This window comes from Lampetra fluviatilis, chromosome 35 (assembly GCF_964198595.1).
Source record: "Lampetra fluviatilis chromosome 35, kcLamFluv1.1, whole genome shotgun sequence".
NCBI lineage: Eukaryota > Metazoa > Chordata > Hyperoartia > Petromyzontiformes > Petromyzontidae > Lampetra > Lampetra fluviatilis.
This window is the reverse complement of record NC_136309.1, coordinates 3,225,281-3,250,351: the sequence shown is the minus strand read 5'-3', so window position 1 is coordinate 3,250,351 and position 25,071 is coordinate 3,225,281. Positions and strand designations below refer to the sequence as shown.

At 53.3% G+C, this 25,071-nt stretch overlaps 2 protein-coding genes across 6 annotated transcripts in view; both read right to left on the bottom strand.

Annotated features, from left to right (window-relative positions):
* Nucleotides 1-1,376, bottom strand: part of LOC144944518 (lethal(2) giant larvae protein homolog 1-like) — a 66,272-nt gene extending 64,896 nt beyond the window's left edge. For 4 of the 5 annotated variants that reach the window (XM_078872729.1, XM_078872732.1, XM_078872731.1 and 1 more), the window contains exon 1: nt 1,170-1,376. The gene's annotated coding sequence lies outside the window, so the exon portion shown is untranslated. Of the gene's footprint in view, nt 1-1,151 lie in introns of all 5 variants that reach the window. The other variant, XM_078872730.1, reaches the window with a different exon arrangement.
* Nucleotides 1,377-12,478: 11,102 nt separating this feature from the next.
* LOC144944519 (netrin-1-like) overlaps nt 12,479-25,071 on the bottom strand; it is a 30,004-nt gene continuing 17,411 nt past the window's right edge. The window contains exons 6-7 of the mRNA XM_078872734.1: nt 14,219-14,293; nt 12,479-13,109 (exon numbers count right to left, since the gene is read on the bottom strand). Of these exons, the coding sequence (XP_078728860.1) occupies nt 12,490-13,109; nt 14,219-14,293 (695 nt within the window). The 3' untranslated portion in view covers nt 12,479-12,489. The remainder of the gene's footprint in view (nt 13,110-14,218; nt 14,294-25,071) is intronic.

Here is a 25,071-nt window from a genome sequence, read left to right as displayed (position 1 = left end):
TACACCACAACCACCTCCACTACACTACAACCACCTCCACTACACCACAACCACATCCACTACACCACAACCACCAACTACACCACAACCACCTCCACTACACTACAACCACCTCCACTACACCACAACCACCTCCACTACACTACAACCACCTCCACGACACCACAACCACATCCACAACACCACAACCACCTCCACTACACCACAACCACCTCCACTACACCACAACCACCTCCAACTACATCACAAACACTTCCACTACACCACAACCACCTCCACTACATCACAACCACCACTACACCACAACCACCTCCACTACACCACAGCCACCTCCACTACACCACAACCACCTCCACTACACCACAACCACCTCCACTACACCACAACCACCTCCACTACATCACAACCACCACTACACCACAGCCACCTCCACTACACCACAACCACCTCCACTACACCACAACCACCTCCACTACACCACAACAACCTCCACTACAACCACCTCGCCTCATGAGGTGAGGCGAGGTGAGGTGTTGTAGACTTCACGTCGTCAGGGTACAGTCCACGTGAAAGACGACGACGGAGAACGGTGGCCAGACGAGGCAGAGTGGAGGAGGAGGTGGGGAGAGAGATATGAAGGAGCGTGGATAACTTTAACCTCGTCAGGGACCCATCGTCAGACGAGGTTTACGTGAGGAGAGGGTGGAGATGAGGAGATGTAAAGAGGAGGAGAGATCGCATCCCCCGACTCACGCGGGAAAGCGTGAACCGGGGAGAGAGTTTGGGGGGGGGACCCACGACCCCCTCAGACCGAGGAGCCCCCCACGTGAGAGGTCGTGAGAGAAGAGGTGGAGGATGGTGGTGATGAGAGAGAAGAGAGAGGGAGGGGGTGGTGGTGGTTGGGGTAGATTCTCCTCACCTCGTAAGGATCGATAAAAACACGCGGCACGGTGGAGCGTGGTGGTGGTGGTGGTAGAGGCGTGTGAGTACAGTAAGTACACAGTAAGTACACAGTAGTAGTGGTCGTCAAGCCGTGAGTGCCCGGCTCACAGGCAGTGAAGTGACAAGAAGACGAAGAGAATCGAGAGTGGAATCAACCACCTCGTCAGGCCGAGCCCTGCGGGGAAGGAGGCCTCGCTGCTAATCCGCACCTCGGTGTGGGCGCTCACCTGGCCGCACCGCTGCCGCCTCCTCCTCCTCCTCGCCCTCCTCCTCCTCTTCGCATCTGGTACCCGCACTGAGGGTGGTTGGGGGTGGTGGTGGTTGTTGTTGTGGTTGTGGGAGACCCTGGGGGTGGTGGTGGTGGTGGAGGGAGCCAAGGAGCCGCAAACCGCGCGGCCTTGGGGAGCGGTCGGGGGCCGGTCGAAGAGGGAAGGTGGGCGGGGCCTCATTATAATAAAGGGCGGGACTAGTTAAAGAGGGCGGGGCTACATTATAATAAAGGGCGGGACTAGTTAAAGAGGGCGGGGCTATGTTATAATAAAGGGCGGGGCTTCATTATAATAAAGGGCGGGGCTTCATTATAATAAAGGGGGGGGGCTTCATTGTAATAAAGGGGGGGCTACATTATAATAAAAGGGGGGCTACATTATAATAAAGGCGGGGACTCATTATAATAAAGGGCGGGGCTTCATTGTAATAAAGGGTGGGGCTACATTATAATAAAGGGCGGGGTTACAATATAATAATGGGCGGGGCTATGTTATCATAAAGGGCGGGGCTAGTTAAAGAGGGCGTGGTTAACATAGATAGGCGGGGTTACGTGACGAGGGGGCGGGGGCTACGAGTCTAATCAGAACCATAATCATACTTTTTTTATTTAAAGCTTTCGTGACTGCAGGGATTCATACTCTTAGGGGTTTTCTGGTAAAGTCACGTAGGTAAGAATAAATAATAAAAAATAAAAATAATAGAAATAATAATAGAAATAAAATAATAAAATCATATTCTTGGTTCTTTCGGTAAAGTCACGTAGAAGGGAAATAATAAAATAATATAGTTTTTGGTTTTAAATGTTTTATTATTTTATTATTTCCCTTCTACGTGGCTTTACCGAAAGAACCAAGAATATGAATCCCTGCAGTCACGAAAGCTTTAAATCAAAATGTTTACGTACTGTTTAACATGGGCAATCACCCGAAAAGTTGCCTTTTATAACAGGACCCTGCGGGGTGGGCTGGTAGGAATAATACTTAGAACCGGTACAGGGATATCGACCGGGTATAGAGGAGCTAAAGAAAAAATTACTGTATTCTAGTGTTTAAAGTTTCGCCGTGAGGCGCCGGAAGCGACGGCCATCTTGTTTATTTCACAGATCGCAGGGGGAGCGGGCGGCCATCTTGTCGGACAGGGTCATGCCAAGTGTTTGCAGTAGGGGGCGATGTTGATACACGGACGGACGGACGGACGATATAATCTATTGGTGGTCTGGTCCACTTCGTTCCTACCAGTATAAATTTACTGTTTAAGGTCACACAGCGTTTCTGACGAGTGTGTAGAGCTTCTTGTTATATATTATTTTTTGTGTGCACCAATGCCAACATTGAAGCAGCAGCAGCAGCATCATCAAATAATTTGTTTACTAGGAGTGGAAGGACCCGTTGCTTAGCGACGCCTCCCTCACCCCCACCTCTCCCTGGGGCACCCCGCCTCAGCCAACGTTGTCTCCCCAGTGCCGATGTTTACAAACTCATGCACCAAATACACTGCTCGCTTAAGGCCACATTTAACAACAGCCGTTAAGTGGCGGTGACCACGGCGCTTGTGCCAGGCTAGGTTCACTTTGAGGCCGTCACGGGAAGTGTCGAAGACTCGCTGCTGGTAGGTCACGGGGCAAACCCAGGTGGTGCCATGGGTTGACTACTGTGCCAGGCTAGGTGCAGGAAGAGGAGGTCAAGGGACAGACCCAGCAGGTGCCTTAGGTTGACAGCTGTGCCAGGCTAGGTGCAGGAAGAGGAGGTCACGGGGCAGACCCAGGTGGTGCCATGGGTTGACTGCTGTGCCAGGCTAGGTGCAGGAGGTCACGGGACAGACCCTGCAGGTGCCATGGGTTGACTGCTGTGCCAGGCTAGGTGCAGGAGGAGGAGGTCACGGGGCAGACCCAGGTGGTGCCATGGGTTGACTGCTGTGCCAGGCTTGGTGCAGAAGGTCACGGGACAGACCCTGCAGGTGCCATGGGTTGACTGCTGTGCCAGGCTAGGTGCAGGAGGAGGAGGTCACGGGGCAGACCCAGGTGGTGCCATGGGTTGACTGCTGTGCCAGGCTAGGTGCAGGAAGAGGAGGTCAAGGGACAGACCCAGCAGGTGCCTTAGGTTGACAGCTGTGCCAGGCTAGGTGCAGGAAGAGGAGGTCACGGGGCAGACCCAGGTGGTGCCATGGGTTGACTGCTGTGCCAGGCTAGGTGCAGGAGGTCATGGGACAGACCCTGCAGGTGCCATGGGTTGACTGCTGTGCCAGGCTAGGTGCAGGAGGAGGAGGTCACGGGGCAGACCCAGGTGGTGCCATGGGTTGACTGCTGTGCCAGGCTAGGTGCAGGAGGAGGAGGAGGTCACGGGGCAGACCCAGGTGGTGCCATGGGTTGACTGCTGTACCAGGCTAGGTGCAGGAGGAGGAGGTCACGGGGCAGACCCAGGTGGTGCCATGGGTTGACTGCTGTGCCAGGCTAGGTGCAGGGGGATGAGATCACGGGACAGACCCAGTTGGTGCCATGGGTTGACTGCACCACCGATGACCCCCCCTAACTGCCACCTCGCTGTATTTTTGTTGTGAGCGTCGCTCCTTCGTCCTCCGTCGTTGCCGGAGGGCGACTGCCTCTAACCTCCGAGTATCAGCGTCATTCACGAGCCTCCTCCCCCAACAGAGAGAGACCGAGCTCCTCCGCATCCTCCTCCTCCTGTACCGCATCCCCAGCTCCCCCCGTCCAGCCAGTCAGTGCCCGCGGCCCGTTTAAAGCCGCCTGGGCGTGCGAGGGTCACATGACCCAGTCAACAGCAGAGGGCGCGCATGCATCGCCTATACAGCGTCCGTACACATGGACGTCAACCCACACGGTGTATACTGGTAGGAACCACCTATACACGGAATCTGTGTGTTTGTGCTCGTTAACAGCACTTGTCCAAAGCATCTGTTTAGGTTATACAGGGGATCTTTGTATTTTATAGTGTAGCGTTTAGCGCGCTGTGCTACGATCCAAGTTCGATTCCCGCTCACGGCCAACACCGGTGACGATTATCTGAACCGGATCTTGGGCCTCCTCTAGGTCGACTCAGCCTCAAATGAGAACCTGGTGCGGTGTGTAAACATCGCCACTGGGGAGACAAAGGCGGCCGGGCGTGGTGCTGGCCACCCACCCCTTCCGTGCGTGCGACGGTGCCGGCCTCCATAGGTTGCTCGCTTACAGCACTTGCCCCAACAGTCTGTTAAGGCTATACGGGGGATCTTTGTCTTTTGGACCAGGTTTACATGTAACTTGATTGACACCGGACACGCGTTGTTTACGTGGGGGGGGGGGGGTGCGTCTTACTTTCCGGCGCGTCTCATTACCCAAAGGACAGGGCAGCAATTGAAATATCGCACGCCCAGTAAGTAACGCTCAACGTCGGGCTGACGTTGGCGTGAGGTCGGAATTGTTGACCCAACGTCGCCCGAACGTCGCACGTTCACCGGGGCAGTCAGACAGGGCAACGACAAACAAAAAAAACCAAAGAGGACAACTCACAACTCGACGACGATGACAAGATCGATTATTTTTTTACTTCAAAACCTATTGACGTTTTCATTCCAGTTAATAATGAACTCGCGGGTGAAGTCGGACATCGATTAAGCTACTTTATTAAAACACGGTGCGTACCGACTTAATATAGCAAACGCTACTTTTGCTTTTAATTTTTAAAACGACTGTGTACATATAAATATTGATACTGCAAGTTATATAAGCTAGCCTCTCCATTCATTCACATTTGAACGTTTTTTTTCTCATTTATATATTTGAATATAAAAAAAACAACAATTAAATATAGCTAGAGAAATACAGCTCATTTTTTTAATGTATGCGTACGTTCAACGAATACAACTAACTAACCCATCGTGACATAAACAGTGAAGGTATAGCTGCCAACATGGCCCCACATCTTATAGCGGGAGGTTTTCGCCCCGTGGTGACCTGCAGGGCTAGGGGTTGCCCACCTATTCCACAGTCAACACCCACCTAGGTCCGTTATCAAGTTCAACGAAATGCAAAACAACATCAATTATTGACACCCGAACGCTGATGCCAATTCGCGGATGGGTGGCAACCCTATGAGGTGGGTGGGTGAGTGAGTTGGCGAGTGGGTGAGTGGGTGGCTGAGTGGATGAGTGAATTAGTGGGTGAGTGAATGAGTGGGTGGGTGAGAGAATGGCTGAGTGGGTGAGCAACTGGCTGGGTGGGTGGGTAAGTGGATGAGTAAGTGGGTGGGTGAGTAGCTACATCATGGGATTTCCTTTGCCAGTACCAAAATATGAGAATATATTTTGGCGTCTTCTGGTCTAACACCGTTTGAAACTAGGCTCGAAATAAAACTGTCTCTGGTGTGGACCAATCAGTTTCAAAGACAATGCAAATGCTATCAGAGTATGTTTTTTTGTTTCCATTCTGACCACACGTATTGTGGTTAATGCAGACATGATTCCTTGTAAAAGTTTTCTGTTTGTTGTTTTAACATCTTAACACCTGTTTTGCTGCCAGAAAAAAATGGGAAAACCTATTCTCATGGGTGGCTGAGTGACAAGATTTCCACCTTTTCCCACAGTCCAAACCCGAACAATATTTCTCAGTCAGCCCGATGTCTATCATCCAATCGTCTCCAGTGTATCGCAGGCAAGTTCGACACGACGTCGCTGCCAGATCTCGGTAGAAATTAATTCCCGCGACCCAAAACACACAGAAGCCCAAATCGCGGCCCTCTCGGCTCCAACTCAACTCCAGTCCCAGCGGTTCCTCCGAACCCAGGGCCGGATTAAGGCACGGGGCTTTAGGGGCTACGCCGGCTGGAGTGCCTCCAGAGATTATGTGAAAAGTTGTTTCACTTGCGAATGCTGAATTTTATTTGTTGTCAGCCTTGTAAAAATAAAATTGTATTTTTATTGAACTTTGTTTTCCTCACAGTACCTGTTGCCCAGGGGCCTACACAATCTTGATCCGGCCCTGCTCCTCCCCCACGGCGCATCTTTCGCACACACCCCCACGCCAATTTCACCGTCAAATAATTTTGCCCAGGGAACGTTTGCCGCCGTGTAACCGGTAGCACGCCGCAACGGTGGCGGAGTGGGGAGGGGGCTGTTTGACCATGGATTGCTTTGCAACAGTTGCCTCGTAGTTAAAAAACAAAACTAGCGTAGCCAGTGACAATTGCCAGCAAAGTGTTGTCCTAAACCTGCCCCGAGCATGTAGCGGCGGATCCTGCCACGGTGTCGTGGATTTGAAATCCAGAGGTCGCCGGTTCGATGCAATTTCCCGTGCGCTGCAGTTGAAACAATTACGTCAATTTCTCAACCGTGCCCACCCGCTCATCCGCCCACCCCCCCACCGTCACCTCTGTCCACGCAGCAGTGTCAGATGGGTAACATCACGAGTCGATTGGCAGGTCGCGTACGTGGTGGGGTAGAGAGTGGGAACTCCTCACCTCTTGAAACCTGTCTGGTAGACCAAATACACCCCCCCCCCCCACCTCGCCCGCACCATGCTTGGGTTCGCTATGGTGGAGGCCCCTTGCCACCGGCAGTGACGTGAACGAGCAATTGGAGGGCCGCGTCTGTTCTTTGGGGCGGAGAGAAAGTCTGCCAAAATCTCGTGAAATGCGAGTTCGGCGTCGGGCGGGGATGCAACCCGGAGCCAGTGACCACCTCCGCGAACACTCGCGGCAGTGAGAGAGACGACGGCTAATAGCCGCCAAGGGCTACCGCCGTGCCGATGATCACTGACTGAAGCGAGTCCGGGACAAAACCGCTGCGGGGAAGCCACAAATCGGCGCCCGTGACACGCCTGGGATGAAACTGGGGGCTGTCCATTGCCCTTATCCCCATTGATCACGAACTTTAAAAATACCAAATTTTCGATGTAAAGCTTTCGTGACTGCAGGGATTCATCTTCTTGGTTCTTTCGGTAAAGTCACGTAGAAGGGAAATAATAACATAATTGTATTTTGCTTTATTTTTATTCTATTTTATAATGTTTTATTTTTATTATTTTATTATTTCCCTTCTACGTGACTTTACCGAAAGAACCAAGAAGATGAATACCAAATTTTGTTTAACTCCCACGATGCCCAGCGCTTAATGTCAGCCACGTCTGTCCGTCCGGTGAGCAGGCGAGTCGGCGACCGCCCGAAACGATTATTGTTTTACTTTTAGTTTTTTTCCTCCCACATCCGACACACCACATCGGCCTACCGACGATGTATTCATCATCGTGTCGTTCACATCGTGGCGGACAGCGCAGTCATAGCCAATCGATTAATCCACGCAAGCCGCGTCCGCGCCCTGCCGAACATTCATTCGCGCAACACGGTTGCACGCAATTGAACTGCTTACGTGTGGACGTTTCTGTGCGACTGGTTGCATGCAATCGGTTGCATACAACCCGGTTGCATGCAAATGAATCTCTAATACGCGGGCGCCTCTGCAACTGCTTGCGAACAGTCGCACAACACGGTTGCATGCAATTGAGCAGCTTACGTGTGGACGTTTCTGTGCGACTGGTTGCATGCAATCGGTTGCATACAACCCGGTTGCATGCAAATGAATCTCTAATACGCGGGCGCCTCTGCAACTGCTTGCGAACAGTCGCACAACACGGTTGCATGCAATTGAACTGCTTACATATGGACGTCTCTGTGCGAATAGTTGCATGCAATCGGTTGCATTCGACCCGGTTGCATGCAAATTGATCTCTCGTACGCGGGCGCCTCTGCAACTGCTTGCGAGCAGTCGCGGAACACGGTTGCATGCAATTGAACTGCGATTTGCCTTTGCTGGGTGACTACTCGCTCGGGGGGGTGGGGGGTCACCAAAAAGCCGTGGGGGTTTTTAATGTTTCTGCTGCAGGCGATCGAGTTACGCAGTTTCGGGGGGCGATTCGGGCGCTCACCTCGTGGGTGATGTGTGGAGGCGACTTCACAACGAGGGATTGCAACGGCGCATCGGTTGACGTCGATTACAATCGATTATTTTTTTGAAGCTCATGGGGCAGTAAACATCACAAGATGTTTTAAGTTGTTTTACTTATTCATCACTCATCATCGTCATCAGCAGCCATGGTCAATCTACTGCTGGATGATGGCCAACCCCAAGCCGTCACCGCCGCCGCCGCCATCACCGCCACGTCGCACGATCCGCTTGCGATACGACGATCCATCCAGCGGCTGCAACGACGAGCTGATTCCATCGCTCCATCTCCTCCGCGCCGGGACGTCCTCCTGGGATGCGTTCCATCTCTTGGCTGCCACCCCGTTGTTGTTGTTGTTGTTGATTATTGTTGTTGTTGTCCATCGTCCTTTCCAGCCACGTGTCCTGCCCAAGCGCACTTAGGCCCCGCTCATACGATCGGATGATGTCATTGAAGCCGAGTGTGACACGGTCACTAGTTGCACGATGTTTAAAAAGGAAAAACAGATTGCTTCGCGAAGCGATCGTGACCGCAGCGTAACTTCTCGCTCAAGATTTCACCCAACCCCCCAACCCCCACCTCTCTAGGAACGCTGCTGCCCTTTCGCCTGCCTGTGCTTGGAGTAGGAATTATTGGGTTAAGGCACTACCACGAGAGCACACTAGTATTATTATGAATAATACTCCTATATTACTGTGACCGATGAACAGACTCATGTTCATCAGATTTCATGTGGCGTGGATGGATGTGGTGTGGCAGTAAATATATATATATATAATAACTTCCTGGGAACTGTGATCCGGAATATTCCAGATTCAATGAAGCAACTGAACGAGTCATCCCTGGCCCTGATTTGGCCCCGAACCAGCACGAGATGTCTCCGGCTCGGCTCGGCAAACAGCCCCAATAGAAGGAGATAAAAAAACAACACCCGTGCCGTGATGGCCCGGATGTGCCAGTGGAAAAGACAATAGCAGCAGACGCAAAGCAACAACAACAACAGCAGCAGCAGCAGCAGCAACCTGGCACTGCCCAGCAGGAATCTAACCAGTGCTGAATGTCATCCATCTCGCCTTGTCGTATGATCATTATTATTATGTTATTATTATTATAAACACGAACCCGTTTGTATGAGTGTCATATGGCAATGTGAGACTCCTTAACCACCCGACAGCTAATTTATTAATCACCGCAGCTGTGATATATACAAAAAGCAAAGACAAATATCCCCCTATAGCCTTAATAGACTCTGGGGGCAAGTGCTGTTAGCGAGCACCTGTGAAGGCCGCCACGGTACACGAGGGGGTGGGTGGCCCACACCACGCCCGGCCGCCTTTGTCTCCCCAGTGGCGATGTTTACGCATCGCACCGGGTACTCATTTGAGGCTGAGTCGACCTAGGGGAGGCCCAGGACCCGTTCAGATAATCGTCACTGGTGTTGGCCGTGAGCGGGAATCGAACTCGGTTCGCTGGGTTCGTAGCGCAGCGTAGCGCTAACTGTTGCACTACCACTCCCCCCCGACACACACACACACGTCTAACAACTACCGCCATTCGCCACTAAGTGGCGGTGACGTCACCACGACGCTTGTACCAGACTATGTGCACGTTAAGGCCACGTGAAGTGTCGACCGCCCGCTGGCAGGAGGTCACGGGACAGACCTAGGTGCCATGGGTGGACTGACTGAGATGACTGGCCCGATGCACCACCTGTGCCCCCTACTGTGCCTACTTGCTGTGTTTTAGCCACCCGGCGCTCCGCTCATTGTTGTGAGCGTCGCTCCTCTGTGCACACGTACAAACACACGCACACGTACAAACACACACATACACGTACAAATACACACGTACAAACACACACACGTACAAACACACACACACATACACGTACAAACACACACACACACATACACGTACAAACACACACGTACAAACACACACGTACAAACACACACGTACAAACACACGCACACGTACACACACAAACACACACACACAAACACACACACACGTACAAACACACACACGGACAGAAGCGACCCAGAGTTAGTTTTATGCCAAATATAATATTTTAAAAAGGTTGAAAAAAATAATTATCAAACAACTCCCCCCCCCATCTCTATTCGCCCCGTGAATGTTCCGCAACGCACCACAGATCCTTAGCCACCTATCGCGACCTAGCATGCCTCTGTGGTGGCGGTGGGGGTGGTTGCTGTTGTTGATGATGTCGTTACCCCATCCAAGAAATGTCCAGGCTCATCCCCGCTTGGCTTCTGAGACGTGACCGACTGATTTCCATTCACTCGTTCATCCACAGAATGCTCCAGTGACTCAGCGCACCGATACCATTCATTACCTCCAATAGCAGTTTTGTTTTGTTTAATTATATTATCAAACCCGATGGCTGATTGCCGCTAATTGATGTGCAATGCAATTAAGACCACAACTCGTCCATTAGTCTAATCAGTGCTTTGAGTTAATGAGACGTCGTCGTGTGCTGTCTTGACTCGGTAATTTTGTTTGGCGAACGTTGACCGTTTTCTCCGCAATTATACGAACAACTGCGCCCTCGACTTTCACATTTTAAAATACGCGGTGGAGGGAGTGGTGGTGGGGGTTATAATCCAGAATACGGTCTAATTATTGTAATCCCAGCTGCTAAGCAGAGAGGGAGAGAGACCCCCACTGTGTTTGACAACCAAGATGAAGCAAGGTTTGTACAATCCACGTGCGCGCAAACCTCTTGTCAACGCCACTGCTGGATGACGGCCTATCTCCACGGACTGCAGGTGACCTTGGGGGGTTATTCGACCAAACCTAATCGCAATGGTCAGCGCGGGTTGGTGGTCGCGGGGAGCATGGACGTAGTAGCATACACATATAGTACAACACGTTGAATTGTGCTTGCACGTGACATTCGAACTGCCCTCTTTCCACAACAGACGGAGTTCACCGCTGAGTGGCGGTGGCGTCACCACGGCGCTTGTGCCCGGCTAGGTGCACTTCGAGAGGGCCACGTGAAGTGTCGTGAAGGTTCGCTTGTCACGGGACAGACACACACACACACAGCGGGATAGACCCACACACACACACATAGTAGGATAGACCCACACACACACAGAGTGGGACAGACCCACACACACACACACAGTAGGATAGACCCACACACACACAGAGTGGGACAGACCCACACACACACACACACAGTGGTTGACCTGACCCTAAAACCTAAATAAAAACATTGCCAACGCTATCCCACCCCATGCTCAGCACTGTAACGCCATGCCAAATGTCTAGCACTAACTCACCCCACGCCGAGTGTTAAGTCACCCAATGTCTAGCACTAACTCACCCCACGCCTAGCGTAAAGTCACCCAATGTCTAGCACTAACTCAACCCATGCCTAGTGGCAAGTCACCCAATGTCTAGCAGTGTCCTGCACGTTTCGCCAGTGATGACACCGGGCATCATCAGGCGGCAGCCAGATAAAATCTGAGGCCGGCGGCGTATCACGGTTCGGTTCCGGTTCCGGCACAGCTAACACCCCCAGTGGAGCAATGACAACAAAACCCCACCCCGTGCCGTTAAGGGCACCGTGCTGGCTCGGATGTAGGCAGTGGAAAAAAAGGTGTGTTCGCGTCTATCTAAACTAAACGACTAAACTCATTTTTTTTACCAGAGTCTAGACCTGGACTTAGCTTATCACTGAGTCACCCACCACCCTGAGTCTAGACCTGACTTAGCCTATCACTGAGTCACCCACCACCCAGAGTCTAGACCTGACTTAGCTTATCACTTAGTCACCCACCACACAGAGTCTAGACCTGGACTTAGCCTATCACTGAGTCACCCACCACCCAGAGTCTAGACCTGACTTAGCTTATCACCGAGTCACCCACCACCCAGAGTCGAGACCTGGACTTTGCCTATCACTGAGTCACCCACCACCCAGAGTCTAGGACTGGACTTAGCCTATCACTGAGTCACCCAGCGCCTAGCGGTAAACCACCCAGAGTCTAGACCTGACTTAGCCTATCACTCAGTCACCCAGCCCCTAGCGGTAAACCACCCAGAGTCTAGACCTGGACTTAGCGTATCACTGAGTCACCCAGCGCCTAGCGGTGAACCACCCAGAGTCTAGACCTGACTTAGCTTATCACTGAGTCACCCACCACCCAGAGTCTAGACCTGACTTAGCTTATCACCGAGTCACCCAGCGCCGAGCGGTGAACCACCCAGAGTCTAGGACTCGACTAAGTCGCCCTCCGCGCCCCCCGCCCCCCGCTCCCCCACCCGCCCGCCCCCCGCGCCCCCACCCGCCCGCCCGCCCCCCGCGGCACCGGGACTCAGGGCACTCCACACTTGCCGCTCTTCTCCCTGCGGTGGAAGCGGCGGAGTCGGCGTGCCCACGCGTCGCGCCACTGCACAATCACGCTGGCGCGGTCGGCCACCAGCGGGCCCTGCTGCTGCTGCTGCTGCTGGGTGCGAAGGGGACCCTGCGAAGACCCCTGCGAGGGAGCCTCGGCGGGGGGGCCCGAGCCCCCCCCCGCGGGCGACGAGGAGCTGAGCAGCAGCAGGTAGGAGCGGCCCACGCGCAGCTTCTGGCAGCGGCACGCCAGGTCCCTGCTGCGGATCCACAGCCACTGCTGCGGATGCTGCTGCTGTTGCTGCTGTTGTTGCTGTTGTTGCTGTTGTTGCTGCTGCTGCTGGTGACGCCGCTTGCCCTGCTTCTTGCCGCGCGCGCGCCGCCGGTTGTTGCCGTTGCCGCCGCCGTTGCCACCATTGCCGCCACGAAGCCGCAACGTCGCCGCGTCGTGGGGGGCCGGTGGGGGCGGCGCCGGGGGGGCGGCCGCGGGGGGCCCCACGCCCGAGGGGCCCCCGCCCCACTTGAAGACGGAGCGGATCTCGGCGGTGAAGCGCGTCCACTCGCGCACCGCCGAGCGGCTCACCAGGTGGAGGTGAAGCGCTGCGCAGGTGGGGGGGTGGGGTGCAGGGGGGGTCGTTAGAATCATCGTGGTGGAGGTGGCTCGTCAGAGGCTGCCGAGTTCGAAGCCGGGCGACAGACGCCTGTGACGCGGGCTGCACGAGTCACTGACGCACGGGTGGGCAGTCACCTGCTTGTGAGGTTCGCACGTTCATTCAGGAATCCAGACTCACTGTGTCGTCTCATCTACTCTGTGTGCAACCACCACCACACTGCAGGTCACCCACCCACTCACCCACCCACTCACTCACTCACTCAGCCACTCAGCCACTCAGCCACTCAGCCACTCAGCCACTCAGCCACTCAGCCACTCAGCCACTCAGCCACTCAGCCACTCAGCCACTCACCCACCCACTTACTCACCCACTTACTCACCCACTTACTCATCCACCCACCCACTCACCCACCCACCCACTCACTCATTCATCCACCCACTCACTCACTCACTCACCCACCCACCACTAACTCATTCATCCACCCACTCACCCACCCACTAACCAACCAACTCACCCGCCTTCTCACCCACTCACCCACCTTCTCACCCACTCACCAACCCACCGACTCACCCACCCACTCACTCACTCACTCACCCACCCACTCACCCACCCACCCACTCATCCACACAGTGTTCAACCACCACACTGCAGGTCACCCACCCACTCGCTTAAAGATCCTGCGATGCAATGCGCAAACAGAGTCGGCCACGCGTGGTCCAAATCTGCCAAATTTCTACCAACGGAACCACCCCGTTGGAGCGGGGGGTGGGGGGGTGGGGGCAAAGCTGCCGAGCGCGCAGGCGGTGCAACTGCACCGGGGCCCGCGGGGCGGGGGGGGGGGCGGGGGAGGGGCGGGGGGGGGGCGTGTGAGTAGCGGGGGAATCGGGTGGCGGAGAAAATTGGACAGGGGACCGCCTCGACGATTATCACTGCCGGCATCGGTGCGGTTGCACCAGTTGCACCAGTTGCACCAGTTGCACCAGTTGCACCAGTTGCACCAGTTGCACCAGTTGCACCAGTTGCACCAGTTGCACCAGTTGCACCAGTTGCACCAGTTGCACCAGTTGCACCAGTTGCACCACCGCCGGCGCTCACCGTAGTCTTTCTTGCAGTATTTCTGCAGCGTGATCTTCACTTTGCCCTTCGATGGCTTGCAGTAGACGTCACAGTCTAAGGGACACACGGGAAGACACGCGGACTGAGTGCGCTGCTGCGTACACATGGCCGCCACGAGGGAGACAAAGGCGGCCGGGCGGGCCACCCACGCCGGCCCTTCGCAAGGGGCTCGCTAACAGCACTTGCCACAAAAGTCGGTTCAGGCTATACGAGCGGGGGGGGAATCTTTGTCTATGTGCAACCTTTACAATGACATACCACACACACACATACAGCCACACACACACACACACGTGCGTGTGTGTGTGTGTGGCTGTGTCGCACCCTTACAATGGCACACACCCCACACACTACGCACAAAGGGTTCCCTTCAGCTTTTTGCTGTCGGCTGAATAGCGGCCGCTGCCTATAAATCACGCGCCGTCTTCCTCTGCCTTTTTTTACAGCCTCCTCCCCTCCTCCTCCCCTCTCCTCCTCCTCCGTCCGTCCGTCCGATGCCGGGAGAGCGTCGCTCATCTCCCACCCACCCAACCAACCCCGCCTCCCCCTCCCTCCCCTCCCTCTCCATTCCTCGTCCCTCAATCTACATACAGTTCACACACATATAAACGCATCGTCTGTGCGTGTGTGGCGGCAGTTGTACGGACGGGCGCGGAGGAGGAGTAGGCAGAGAGCGAGAGAGCTGGGAGGACGTGGTGGTGGTGAGTTGGTGGGGGGGGGGGGAAGTGGGGGGGGGGGGGGAGGTGGGGGGTGGGATGGCGATCGCTCCACTTGGACAATGGGACACATTTTATCCGGGACACAATGTCCGGCCACAGAAAGCACCAACAACGGACCGTGGACTCGGGTACCTCTGCTGCCTCGCAGCAACGCCGCTCCCAGCCTACCCCCATGCACCCCCCCTCCTCCCCCACCCCCACACTGCTCCCTCCCTCCCACAAAACAAAACCTGACATCAACCCAAAGTCTAATTATTTGCAGACGCTGACAGATCACTAATTGAGCCAATCGCCCCCCTTTCAGAGGTCCGCTCACGCCTCTCCGCACGCTACGTGGCCTCTCTCGCCTGATTTCTGCCCCCCACCTCCACCCCCCCTCCCCCCCCGTAAATCATAACACTGTTAAAGGTGCAGCCCTAAAAGTGACTTCTCCATGATGGGCACTTGCTAGCCGATAAGGCCTCCGCTGGTCGGAGCTCACCGAATTGAATTCCCTCTTCCACGCGCGCACCCAAGACGTCTTGCAAGAGATGGACAGTCACCCGCATGTCTACCCCTCGCGACCTGCCCGGTTGATTTCTCGTAAAACGTAATTTTGTTTTTTGTTACTGATATTCTGCTCCTGTTGCTGATGCTGCTGCTGCTGCTGCTAATGATCGTGATGATGGAGAATTAAAAAACAAAAACCTAGTTCGCCTTTTGGCGTCATCTGGTCCAACACCAATGGAGACTAGGCTCTAAGAAAAGCTGTCTCGGGTGTGGACCAATCAACTTCAAGGACAGTGCATATCATTATCATCATCATCAGAGTTGTTTCTTTTTGTTGGCCTTTTGACTGCTTGTGTTGTGCTTATTGCAAACACGATGCCTTGTATAAAGGTGTCAGTTGTTGTACCAGTTGAAAGGGTGCAAACCTACTACTATATTTTGCCACTGGTAAAGGAGATGTCTCATAGTGTAAATGCTTCACCCCGAGCTCTCAATACTCTTGATAGTGCGCTGTCTTTGAGTTGTGCGCCTTTTGGCGTCATCTGGTCCAACACCAATGGAGACTAGGCTCTAAGAAAAGCTGTCTCGGGTGTGGACCAATCAACTTCAAGGACAGTGCATATCATTATCATCATCAGCGGTGTTTTCTTTTTTTTTGCATTTTGACTGCTTGTGTTGTGGTTATTGCAAACATGATGCCTTGTATAAAGGTGTCAGTTTTTGTACCAGTTGAAAGGGTAAAAACCTATTACTAAACAAAAACTTCCCACACATTTGCAAGCGGGATCGATCATCCCGAAAAGGCGTTCGTTGAGGCTTTGCTGGAAATCTCGGCGTTGTGTGCACGCGTGGCGAACTTCTTTCGCACCGTACGTAGCCAACCATGCTAATCGGAGGTGCCGGGGTATACACCCTTGCACAGCCACTGGGGGCAGTCAGCGTCTATGAATAAAAGGTCATTTCCGAACAGATTTGGCCGGCACGCTACGTGACTTACACGGCCTATTTGTCTACGGTCTGAACGTCTTATGGACAGACAACTCTTATGAACAACAAAAAACAAGCACGTGACCTTTTCGTCAATGGTAACATTGTGCGGACCCTGTTTAAAGATAACCGTGATCTCTAAACAAGGAAGAAAAACCACGCGCGCGCACAGCTTCTGTCGCGTGTTCTTCCGAATACGGTGGCTAGGAGATGTTAACTACCTCGCCTGGTGTACAGGAGGTCGTAGGGTTCGATCCAGACCCTGATGCCTGCTGCTGTATATTTGGAGTTTGCGTCTCTCTCTCTCATCATCATCACGGTGACTAGGAGATGTTAACTACCTCGTCTGGTATACAGGAGGTCGTAGGGTTCTATCCCGACCCTGACGCCTGCTGCTGTATATTTGCAGTTTGCGTCTCTCTCTCTCATCATCATCACGGTGACTAGGAGATGTTAACTACCTCGCCTGGTATACAGGAGGTCGTAGGGTTCGATCCCGACCCTGACGCCTGCTGCTGTATATTTGTAGTTTGCGTGTGTCTCTCTCATCATCATCACGGTGACTAGGAGATGTTAACTACCTCGCCTAGTGTGCAGGAGGTCGTAGGGTTCGATCCCGACCCTGACGCCTGCTGCTGTATATTTGCAGTTTGCGTGTGTCTCTCTCATCATCATCACGGTGACTAGGAGATGTTAACTACCTCGCCTGGTGTGCAGGAGGTCGTAGGGTTCGATCCCGACCCTGACGCCTGCTGCTGTATATTTGCAGTTTGCGTGTGTCTCTCTCATCATCATCACGGTGACTAGGAGATGTTAACTACCTCGCCTGGTGTGCAGGAGGTCGTAGGGTTCGATCCCGACCCTGACGCCTGCTGCTATGAATTTGAGCGATCATTTGCGGTGACCAGAGTCGCTTCTGAACAACAGCTGCGTAGCTCAGAGGGGCCTTACACCTGGTCGAATTGAAAAAAAAGTCGAGTTTACTTTATTAATTGTTTAGTAGTTTAGGTAGTTACATTCTAGATTTGAAGCTTTCGTGACTGCAATGATTCATACTCTTAGGTTTTTTTCGGTAAAGTCACGTAGGTAAAAAATAAAATGTAAAGTTAATAATGGAAATGAAATAAAATAATAAATCACGACGTTTCGGAGGCAACACAAGTCTCCCTCATCAGGTGGGTAATTTTAGCTGTGACGGTCCCACCTGATGACGGAGACTTGTGTTGCCTCCGAAACGTCGTGATTTATTATTTTATGTTATTTCCATTATTAACTTTTAATTTAATTTTTTACCTACGTGACTTTACCGAAAAAACCTAAGAGTAGGTAGTGACAGTTGAGCGGTAGGCAAGCCGACCGGCGCTTGGCTGTCGGCGCAAAGCTGAGCGGCGGGCCGCGGCGTCGTTTCGTCGATGCGAAGCTTCGCCGTTCGATATTCCAGCCGCCCCCCCGCCGCCCCCCGGTCACCGCCGCTTGCCGTGACGACCACGGCAAACGGCACGTGCCGCCTGCGTCACAGTGGCCGTTCAAGATTCCCCCTGACGTCACAAGCAGCAGTAGGCCGCTGCTGGAGTCAGGCTCCAATTGGGATTACACGCAACAGCAGGAGCAGCAGCAGCAGCAGCAGCAGCAACAGGAGCAGCAGCAGTAGCAGCAGCAGCAACAGGAGCAGCAGCAGTAGCAGCAGCAGCAACAGCAGCAGGAACAGCAGCAACAGGAGTAGCAGCAGCAGCAGCAGCAGCAACAGGAGCAGCAGCAGTAGCAGCAGCAGCAACAGCAACAGGAGCAGCAGCAGTAGCAGCAGCAACAGGAGTAGCAGCAGCAGCAGCAACAGGAGCAGCAGCAGTAGCAGCAGCAGCAACAGGAGCAGCAGCAGTAGCAGCAGCAGCAACAGGAGTAGCAGCAGCAGCAGCAACAGGAGCAGCAGCAGTAGCAGCAGCAGCAGCAACAGTAGTAGCAGCAGTAGCAGCAGCAGCAACAGGAGTAGCAGCAGTAGTAGCAGCAACAGCAGCAGCAGCAGCAGCAGCAGCAGCAACAGGAGCAGCAGCAGTAGCAGCAGCAGCAACAGGAGTAGCAGCAGCAGCAGCAGCAGCAACAGGAGTAGCAGCAGCAGCAGCAACAGGAGCAGCAGCAGTAGCAGCAGCAGCAGCAACAGTAGTAGCAGCAGCAACAGGAGCAGGGGCAGTAGTAGCAGCAGCAGCAGTAGTAGCAGCAGGAGAAGCAACCAGCAGGAGCAGCAGCAGCAGTAGTAGCAGCAGGAGCAGCATCAGCAGCATGATCAGCAGCAGTAGCAGCATCAGGAGCAGTAATTAATTGCTGCCGACTGGCAGACTAATGCGCCGTTTACAGGCCAGGTGCCGAGTCGCCTTGTCCCACACAGGGACAGCTGCCACTGGGGGTGCCCTAGGCTAGACCACCACACACGTCAACATTGAACGCCTACTGGCAGACTAATGCCCGGAGAATGAATGAATGAACGGGTGACTGAGCGAGTGCGCGAACGAGCGAACGACCGTGGGGGGATTGTTCATCACTCAGCCGCGTTTACTTCACCAGAGCTGCAAGCTCCTTCGTCCCTCTCCCGTAGTCCTCGGTTTTCTTCTAATCGCACGCAATGGAACGTGCGACGAAGCGTCAGCCGAGAATCGTGAAATTCCTGACGGGTGGCCAAACGCGCGTCCACAGCTCTGCAACTTTGGTTAGTGCGTGGCGCATGCATGCGGCTGGGTTGCGTGCGCGCGTGTGTGTGTGTCCGTGTGTGTGGGGAGCGGTGGTGTAGCGGTTAGCGCGCTGCGCTATGAACCTGGCGACCCGGGTTCGATTCCCGCTCACGGACAACACCCAGTGACGATTATCTGAACCGGTCCCGGGCCTCCCCTAGGTCGACTCAGCCTCAAATGAGTACCTGGTGCGGTGTGTAAACATCGCCACTAGGGAGACAAAGGCGGCTGGGCGTGGTGCTGGCCACTCACCCCCTCGTGTGCCGTTCCGGCCTTCATAGGTGCTCGCTAACAGCACTTGCACCTACAGTCTGTTAAGGCTGGACGGGAGAATATTTGTCTGTGTGTGTGTGTATGTGTGTACGACTGTGCGTGTCTCTGTGTGTGTGTTCCTCCCAACCCACCTCCTCGCATGCCGTGCCGGCCTTCATAGGTTGCTGCTCGCTAACAGCACTTGTCCCAACAGTCTGGTAAAGGCTACTCTCTCTCTCCATGTCCTCCGGTTTTTTCTCTCTCTCTCTCCACATTCAGAATGAACATCACGCGTTTACAGTTTTTGGCTGCTGGCAATCTTCCCCCCACGAGAAGCGCACTTCGTTGAGCTGTGATTTGCTTCTGAAAAAGAGCTACACGGCTCACTTGGGGCCTTACCCGGTCAAATAAAATGAAACGTTTTCGTACCCTTTGGTTATTTCGGTAAAGTCACGTGGGTATAAAAAAATAATAAAAGATCGCGACGTTTCGATCGCAACACAAGCAGCCGTCATCAGGTGTGAAACAAACACAGCAGCAGGACTGCTGACGTAGGAAACGTCGTGATCTATTAAAATGTTTATACCTACGTGACTTTACCGAAAGAACCAAAGAGATATAGATTCCTGCAGTCACGAAAGCTTCAAATCAAGATTGAAACGTTTTTAGCTTCGTTCACGGTGCTTGTGCGCTGTTTGTCGAGAGAGATAACAAGTAAACCCGTAAAAACAAAGTTTTTCACTATAAATCCTTTATATGCGTGGCGGCTAGAGTCTTCTCGTCCTCTGGCTTGAGATGGCTGCCACCTATGGGTCAGATGATTGTCTGCCAGTATTAAGCAATTGGTAATTAAATATTTAATTTGTTTTCCCTAAACAGTGTAAAATTTTGGAAATTATTTTTCACGAAAATTAATTGTCACACACAACGAGTCTGTGTGGAAAATGTCAGCTCGATTGGATCACGGGAAGTGGGTTAAAAAACGAGCGAAAGATTTGCACGGTCCTAAGCAAGCAAGCGAACTTAATATAAAGAATTTAAAAATATATTCGCCTGTGGAGGACGCGGGGATCGATCCCGCGACCTTTGGCATGGGAAGCGAGGGCGCTACCAACTGTGCTACTCCGCCACGTCCTGTGGAGGGGTTACGCTCTGGGCTCTTATACTGTGACGTTCAGCCAAAGCCATGAATGAGTTATATTTGAACATATGTAAAATACATTTTTTTTTGCCTAAAAAGTGTAAAATTTAGGGAATTTTTTTTCACGAACATTTATTGTCTCGCACAACGAGTCTGTGTGGAAAATGTCAGCTCGATTGGATCACGGGAAGTGGGTTAAAAAACGACCGAAAGATTTGCACGGTCGTAAGCAAGCAAGCAAGCACGCAAGCAAGCACGCAAGCAAGCACGCAAGCAAGCACGCAAGCAAGCAAGCACGCAAGCAAGCAAGCAAGCGAACTTAATATAAAGGATTTAAAAAAGTAACAATTCTTCTCGCAAAGAAGTTGCTTTTGCGCCGATTGCTATTCGCTGAGATGTTGTATTGAGCAGCAGTGCGAGCCGCTCCCTGCACCTCACCCTTGCAATTGGGGGGGAGGTGGGGTCGGTAGGAAGGGGTTTCTAGGTACTATAACTGCAGTGAAGTGTGGCGCGCTTATCTTACCGATAACGAGCCAATTGCTCAGTGGTCAGACCAACCTCCACGGTAGGAACTGGTGTCAAGGACGCCGGCTGGCACGCCTTTGTGTTTGCACACCGCAGCAGTTTTATGGCTGAGCCGATCTAGGGGAGAGGAATACGACTCGCCGCCGATGTTATCGACTCGAACACTGATTGGCTGGGATTTGATTTCAACAGAATGTTGGGTGCCGGGCGTCGTTCGCGAGTGGCACCGATGAAGGACGTCACGGAACACGAGGGGTGGTGTGGTCAACATCTCACGCCCGGCCGCCTTTGCCTCTCCGGCGCTGTTAAGTAGCCGCACCTCAAATCAACACCGGCCTCATTGGAGGCTGAGTCGACCTAGGGGAGGCCCAGAACCGGTTAACCATTGACTGAGATAGCAGTCAATGGTCAGTGGCGATGTTTACACACCGACACTCCATTGAGGCTGAGTCGACCTGTGGTTCAGATAATCGTCACCGGTGTTGATGGGCGCGAGCGGTAATCGAACTCGGGCTGCCGGGTGCGTAGCGCAGCGCGCTCACCACTGCGCCACCGCTCCCCCCCTCCCCCCGCCCCCAATGCAATAAGCCCGCAAGTTCCTCCACTGCGTCAGCGGCGTCCTCACGACCACTCCGCAGCAAGCCGAGGCAGTTCACGAATCGGCGGCGGTGAGGCCACACGAACCCAGAGAAGGCAACGTGGGGACCCTCCACCCCCCCGACTTTACCACCTCCCACCACTTCTCCCTCCCCCTACTCCCAGCCTCCCCCCACCACCACCCACCCCATTCTCGTCCGTAGCCCCTCTCGATTCACGCGTCGTCACCTCCACACAAAGGGCGCGGGGAGGAGGAGGAGGAGCAGGCAGGCAGGCAGGGTCCATCACGATTCTATCCGAACACAAAGTGGCCTCTGTCTGCTGTCGCGCCTCTGGGAGCGCTCCATCCCCACCCCCCCACCCCCCACACTTTTTTTGTAGAAACCTCCTGCATCTCGCTCCCTCTCCTCGCTCTCCTCGCTCTCCTCCCACTCCGCCTTTCTCTCTCGTTCGTTCATTCATTGGCCCGCCCGCCCGCTCGCTCAGTCTTTATTTGTGTACGCAGGGGGATATTTTCATTATTTATCTATCTCATTTCGCCCCCGTTGTTGTTTGGCCTCGTTTATTTATTTACTTTCCCACTTCGTCTTCTTCTTCGTCTTCGTCTTAGTCTCGCGCGCGCGCGCGCCCGGCTAAAGCTCATCTAGTTTGGTTTGTGAGGGTGGGTGGGTTGGTGAGTGGGTTGGTGGGGGGTGGGTGGGTTGTTGAGGGTGGGTGGGTTGGTGGTGGGTGGGTTGGTGGGTTGGTGGGTGGGTTAGTGGGGGTGGGTGGGTTGGTTGGTGGGGGTGGGTGGGTGGGTTGTTGGGGGGTGGGTGGGTTGGTTGGTGGGGGTGGGTGGGTTGTTGGGGGGTGGGTTGGTGGGTGGGTTGTTGGGGGGTGGGTTGGTGGGTGGGTTGGTAGGTGGGTTGGTGGGGGGTAGGTGGGTTGGTGGGAGGTGGGTGGGTTGGGGGGTGGGTTGGTGGGTGGGTTGGTAGGTGGGTTGGTGGGGGGTAGGTGGGTTGGTGGGAGGTGGGTGGGTTGGGGGGTGGGTTGGTGGGGGGGTGGGTGGGTTGGTGGTGGGTGGGTTGGTGGGGGGTGTGTGGGTTGATTGGAGGTGGGTGGGTTGGTGGGGGGTGGGTGGATTGATGGGAAGTGGGTGGGTTGGTGGGTGGGTGGTTTTGGTGGGGGTGGGTGGGTTGGTGGGGGGTGGGTGGGTGGGTGGGATGGTGGGTTGATGGGGGGTGGGTGGGAGGTGGGTGGGTTGGTGAGGGGTGGGTGGGATGGTGGGTTGGTGGGAGGTGGGTTGGGTTGGTGTGTTGGTGGGGGTGGGTTGGTGGGTGGGTTGGTGGTGGTTGGTGGGTTGGTGGGTGTGTTGGTGGGAGGTTGATTGGTGGGTGGGTTGGTGGGGGTTGGTGGGTGGGTTGGTGGGTGGGTTGGTGGTGGAGGTGGCCGCGACTGCAAATCCTCAGCGTCGCTGCGCTGCGAACCAGGTGGAGGTCCCGGTTCGATTCCCACTCACGGCCACCAGCACCGATGAGGACGTGGGCCGAGTTTGGGAGGGGCATGGGGGGCAATGCCCCCCCCTCCCTCGCAAACTGGGCACCTTTATTAATGTATCTTCAGCAGTTTACAATTAAGATTTTAAAATAAATAAAATAATTACGTGCGCCCGCGATTCCTCATATGAGGTTCAAAGCGAACCCCCCCCAACCCCCGAAATGTAGAAGTCAAACTCCGCCTATGAGTGACGATTATATCCGAACCGGGTCCGGGGCTTCCTCCCCTAGGTCGACTCAGCCTCAAATGAGTACCTGGCCACGCTGCGTCGTAAAACATCGCCACTGGGAGAGACAAATGCGGCCGGGCGTGGTGCTGGCCACCCCCCCCCCCCCAGCACTTGCCCCCAACAGCACGGGGGAGATCTTTGTCTTCATCACAAACACCGACAATACTTTCATCGGCAGCACAGCTGTGGATCCGTGCACTGCCGGGTCAATTCCGTTCGACCCACTGCTGGACCACTCGTTGAGTCAAACCGCTGCTGGGTCAATGATTGCCGTACGTACTAGTAGTAGATGTAACAATCCATACTCTTTGGTTTCATATTCTTAGGTTTTGTCGGTAAAGTCACGTAGGTAAAACAAATTAAAATTAATAAAAGTAAAATGAAAATAAAATAAAAATCACGACGTTTCGGAGGCAACACAAGCTTCCGTCTTCAGGTGGAACCGTCACAGCACGATAGCTGTATCAAGTGAGTTGCCTCCGAAACGTCGTGATTTTTATTTTATTTTTATTTTACTTTTATTAATTTTAATTTTTTACCTACGTGACTTTACCGAAAAAACCTAAGAATATGAATCCTTGCAGTCACGAAAGCTTCAAATCTAGAACTCTTTGTTTTTTTCGGTAAAGTCAGGGTGGTAAAAAATTTAAATAAATTAAATCACGACGTTTCGGGCGCAACACAAGCGTCCTTCTTCAGGTGGGGGACAACTTAGCGAAAGCACAACCGCTTAAGTGTGTCTCTAAGCTGGGAGAGAGACGCGAAAACTTCAAATATACAGCAGGCATCAGGGTCGGCATCAAACCCACGACCTCCTGAATACCAGGCGAGGTTGTAAACATCTCGCCACCGTGGCGCCCAGTTAGTTTCGACTTCAGCACCACCGCTGTGTTGGAGAGCAACCCACAAGAACACTTACAACTTGAGTTCACCACGTTATCGCCGGTGCATACAAAAACAACCAGCATCACCAGGCGATTGCCAACATTGTGAAGTGCCCTGCCTGTTTTTTTTCTTAAGTACGGTCGGGTGAATTTCGATTTAAAGCTTTCGTGACTGCAGGGATTCATCTTCTTGGTTCTTTCGGTAAAGTCACGTAGAAGGGAAGTAATAACATAATTAAAATAAAACATAATAAAATTATTCTCACGACGTTTCGGCCACAACGCTGTCTCCCCGACAGACCTGGTCTTCACCTGGTCGGGTGATTTCATCACTGTGCACATACCAAGTGCACAGAACCCAGGGGTGTTGATGTAATCCATATGTATAACAATATATTTTGTTATGATAATTGTTTTTTCACCCTTTTATCTGGCAACAAAACTGACACCTTTTTTACAAGTAGTCATGTTTGCATTGACCACAATACATGCAGTCGGATTTAAAACAAAAAACATAACTCTGATAATGTATGCACTGTCCTTGAAATTGATTGGCTCTAAGGAAAGCTGTCTCGGGTGTGGACCAATCAACTTCAAGGACAGTGCATACATTATCAGAGTTGTGTTTTTTGTTTGCATTCCGACTGCAGGTATTGTGGTCAATGCAAACATGACTCCTTGTAAAAAGGTGTCAGTTTTGTTGCCAGACAAAAGGATAAAAAACCAACTATCATATTGTGTTACTGGCAAATG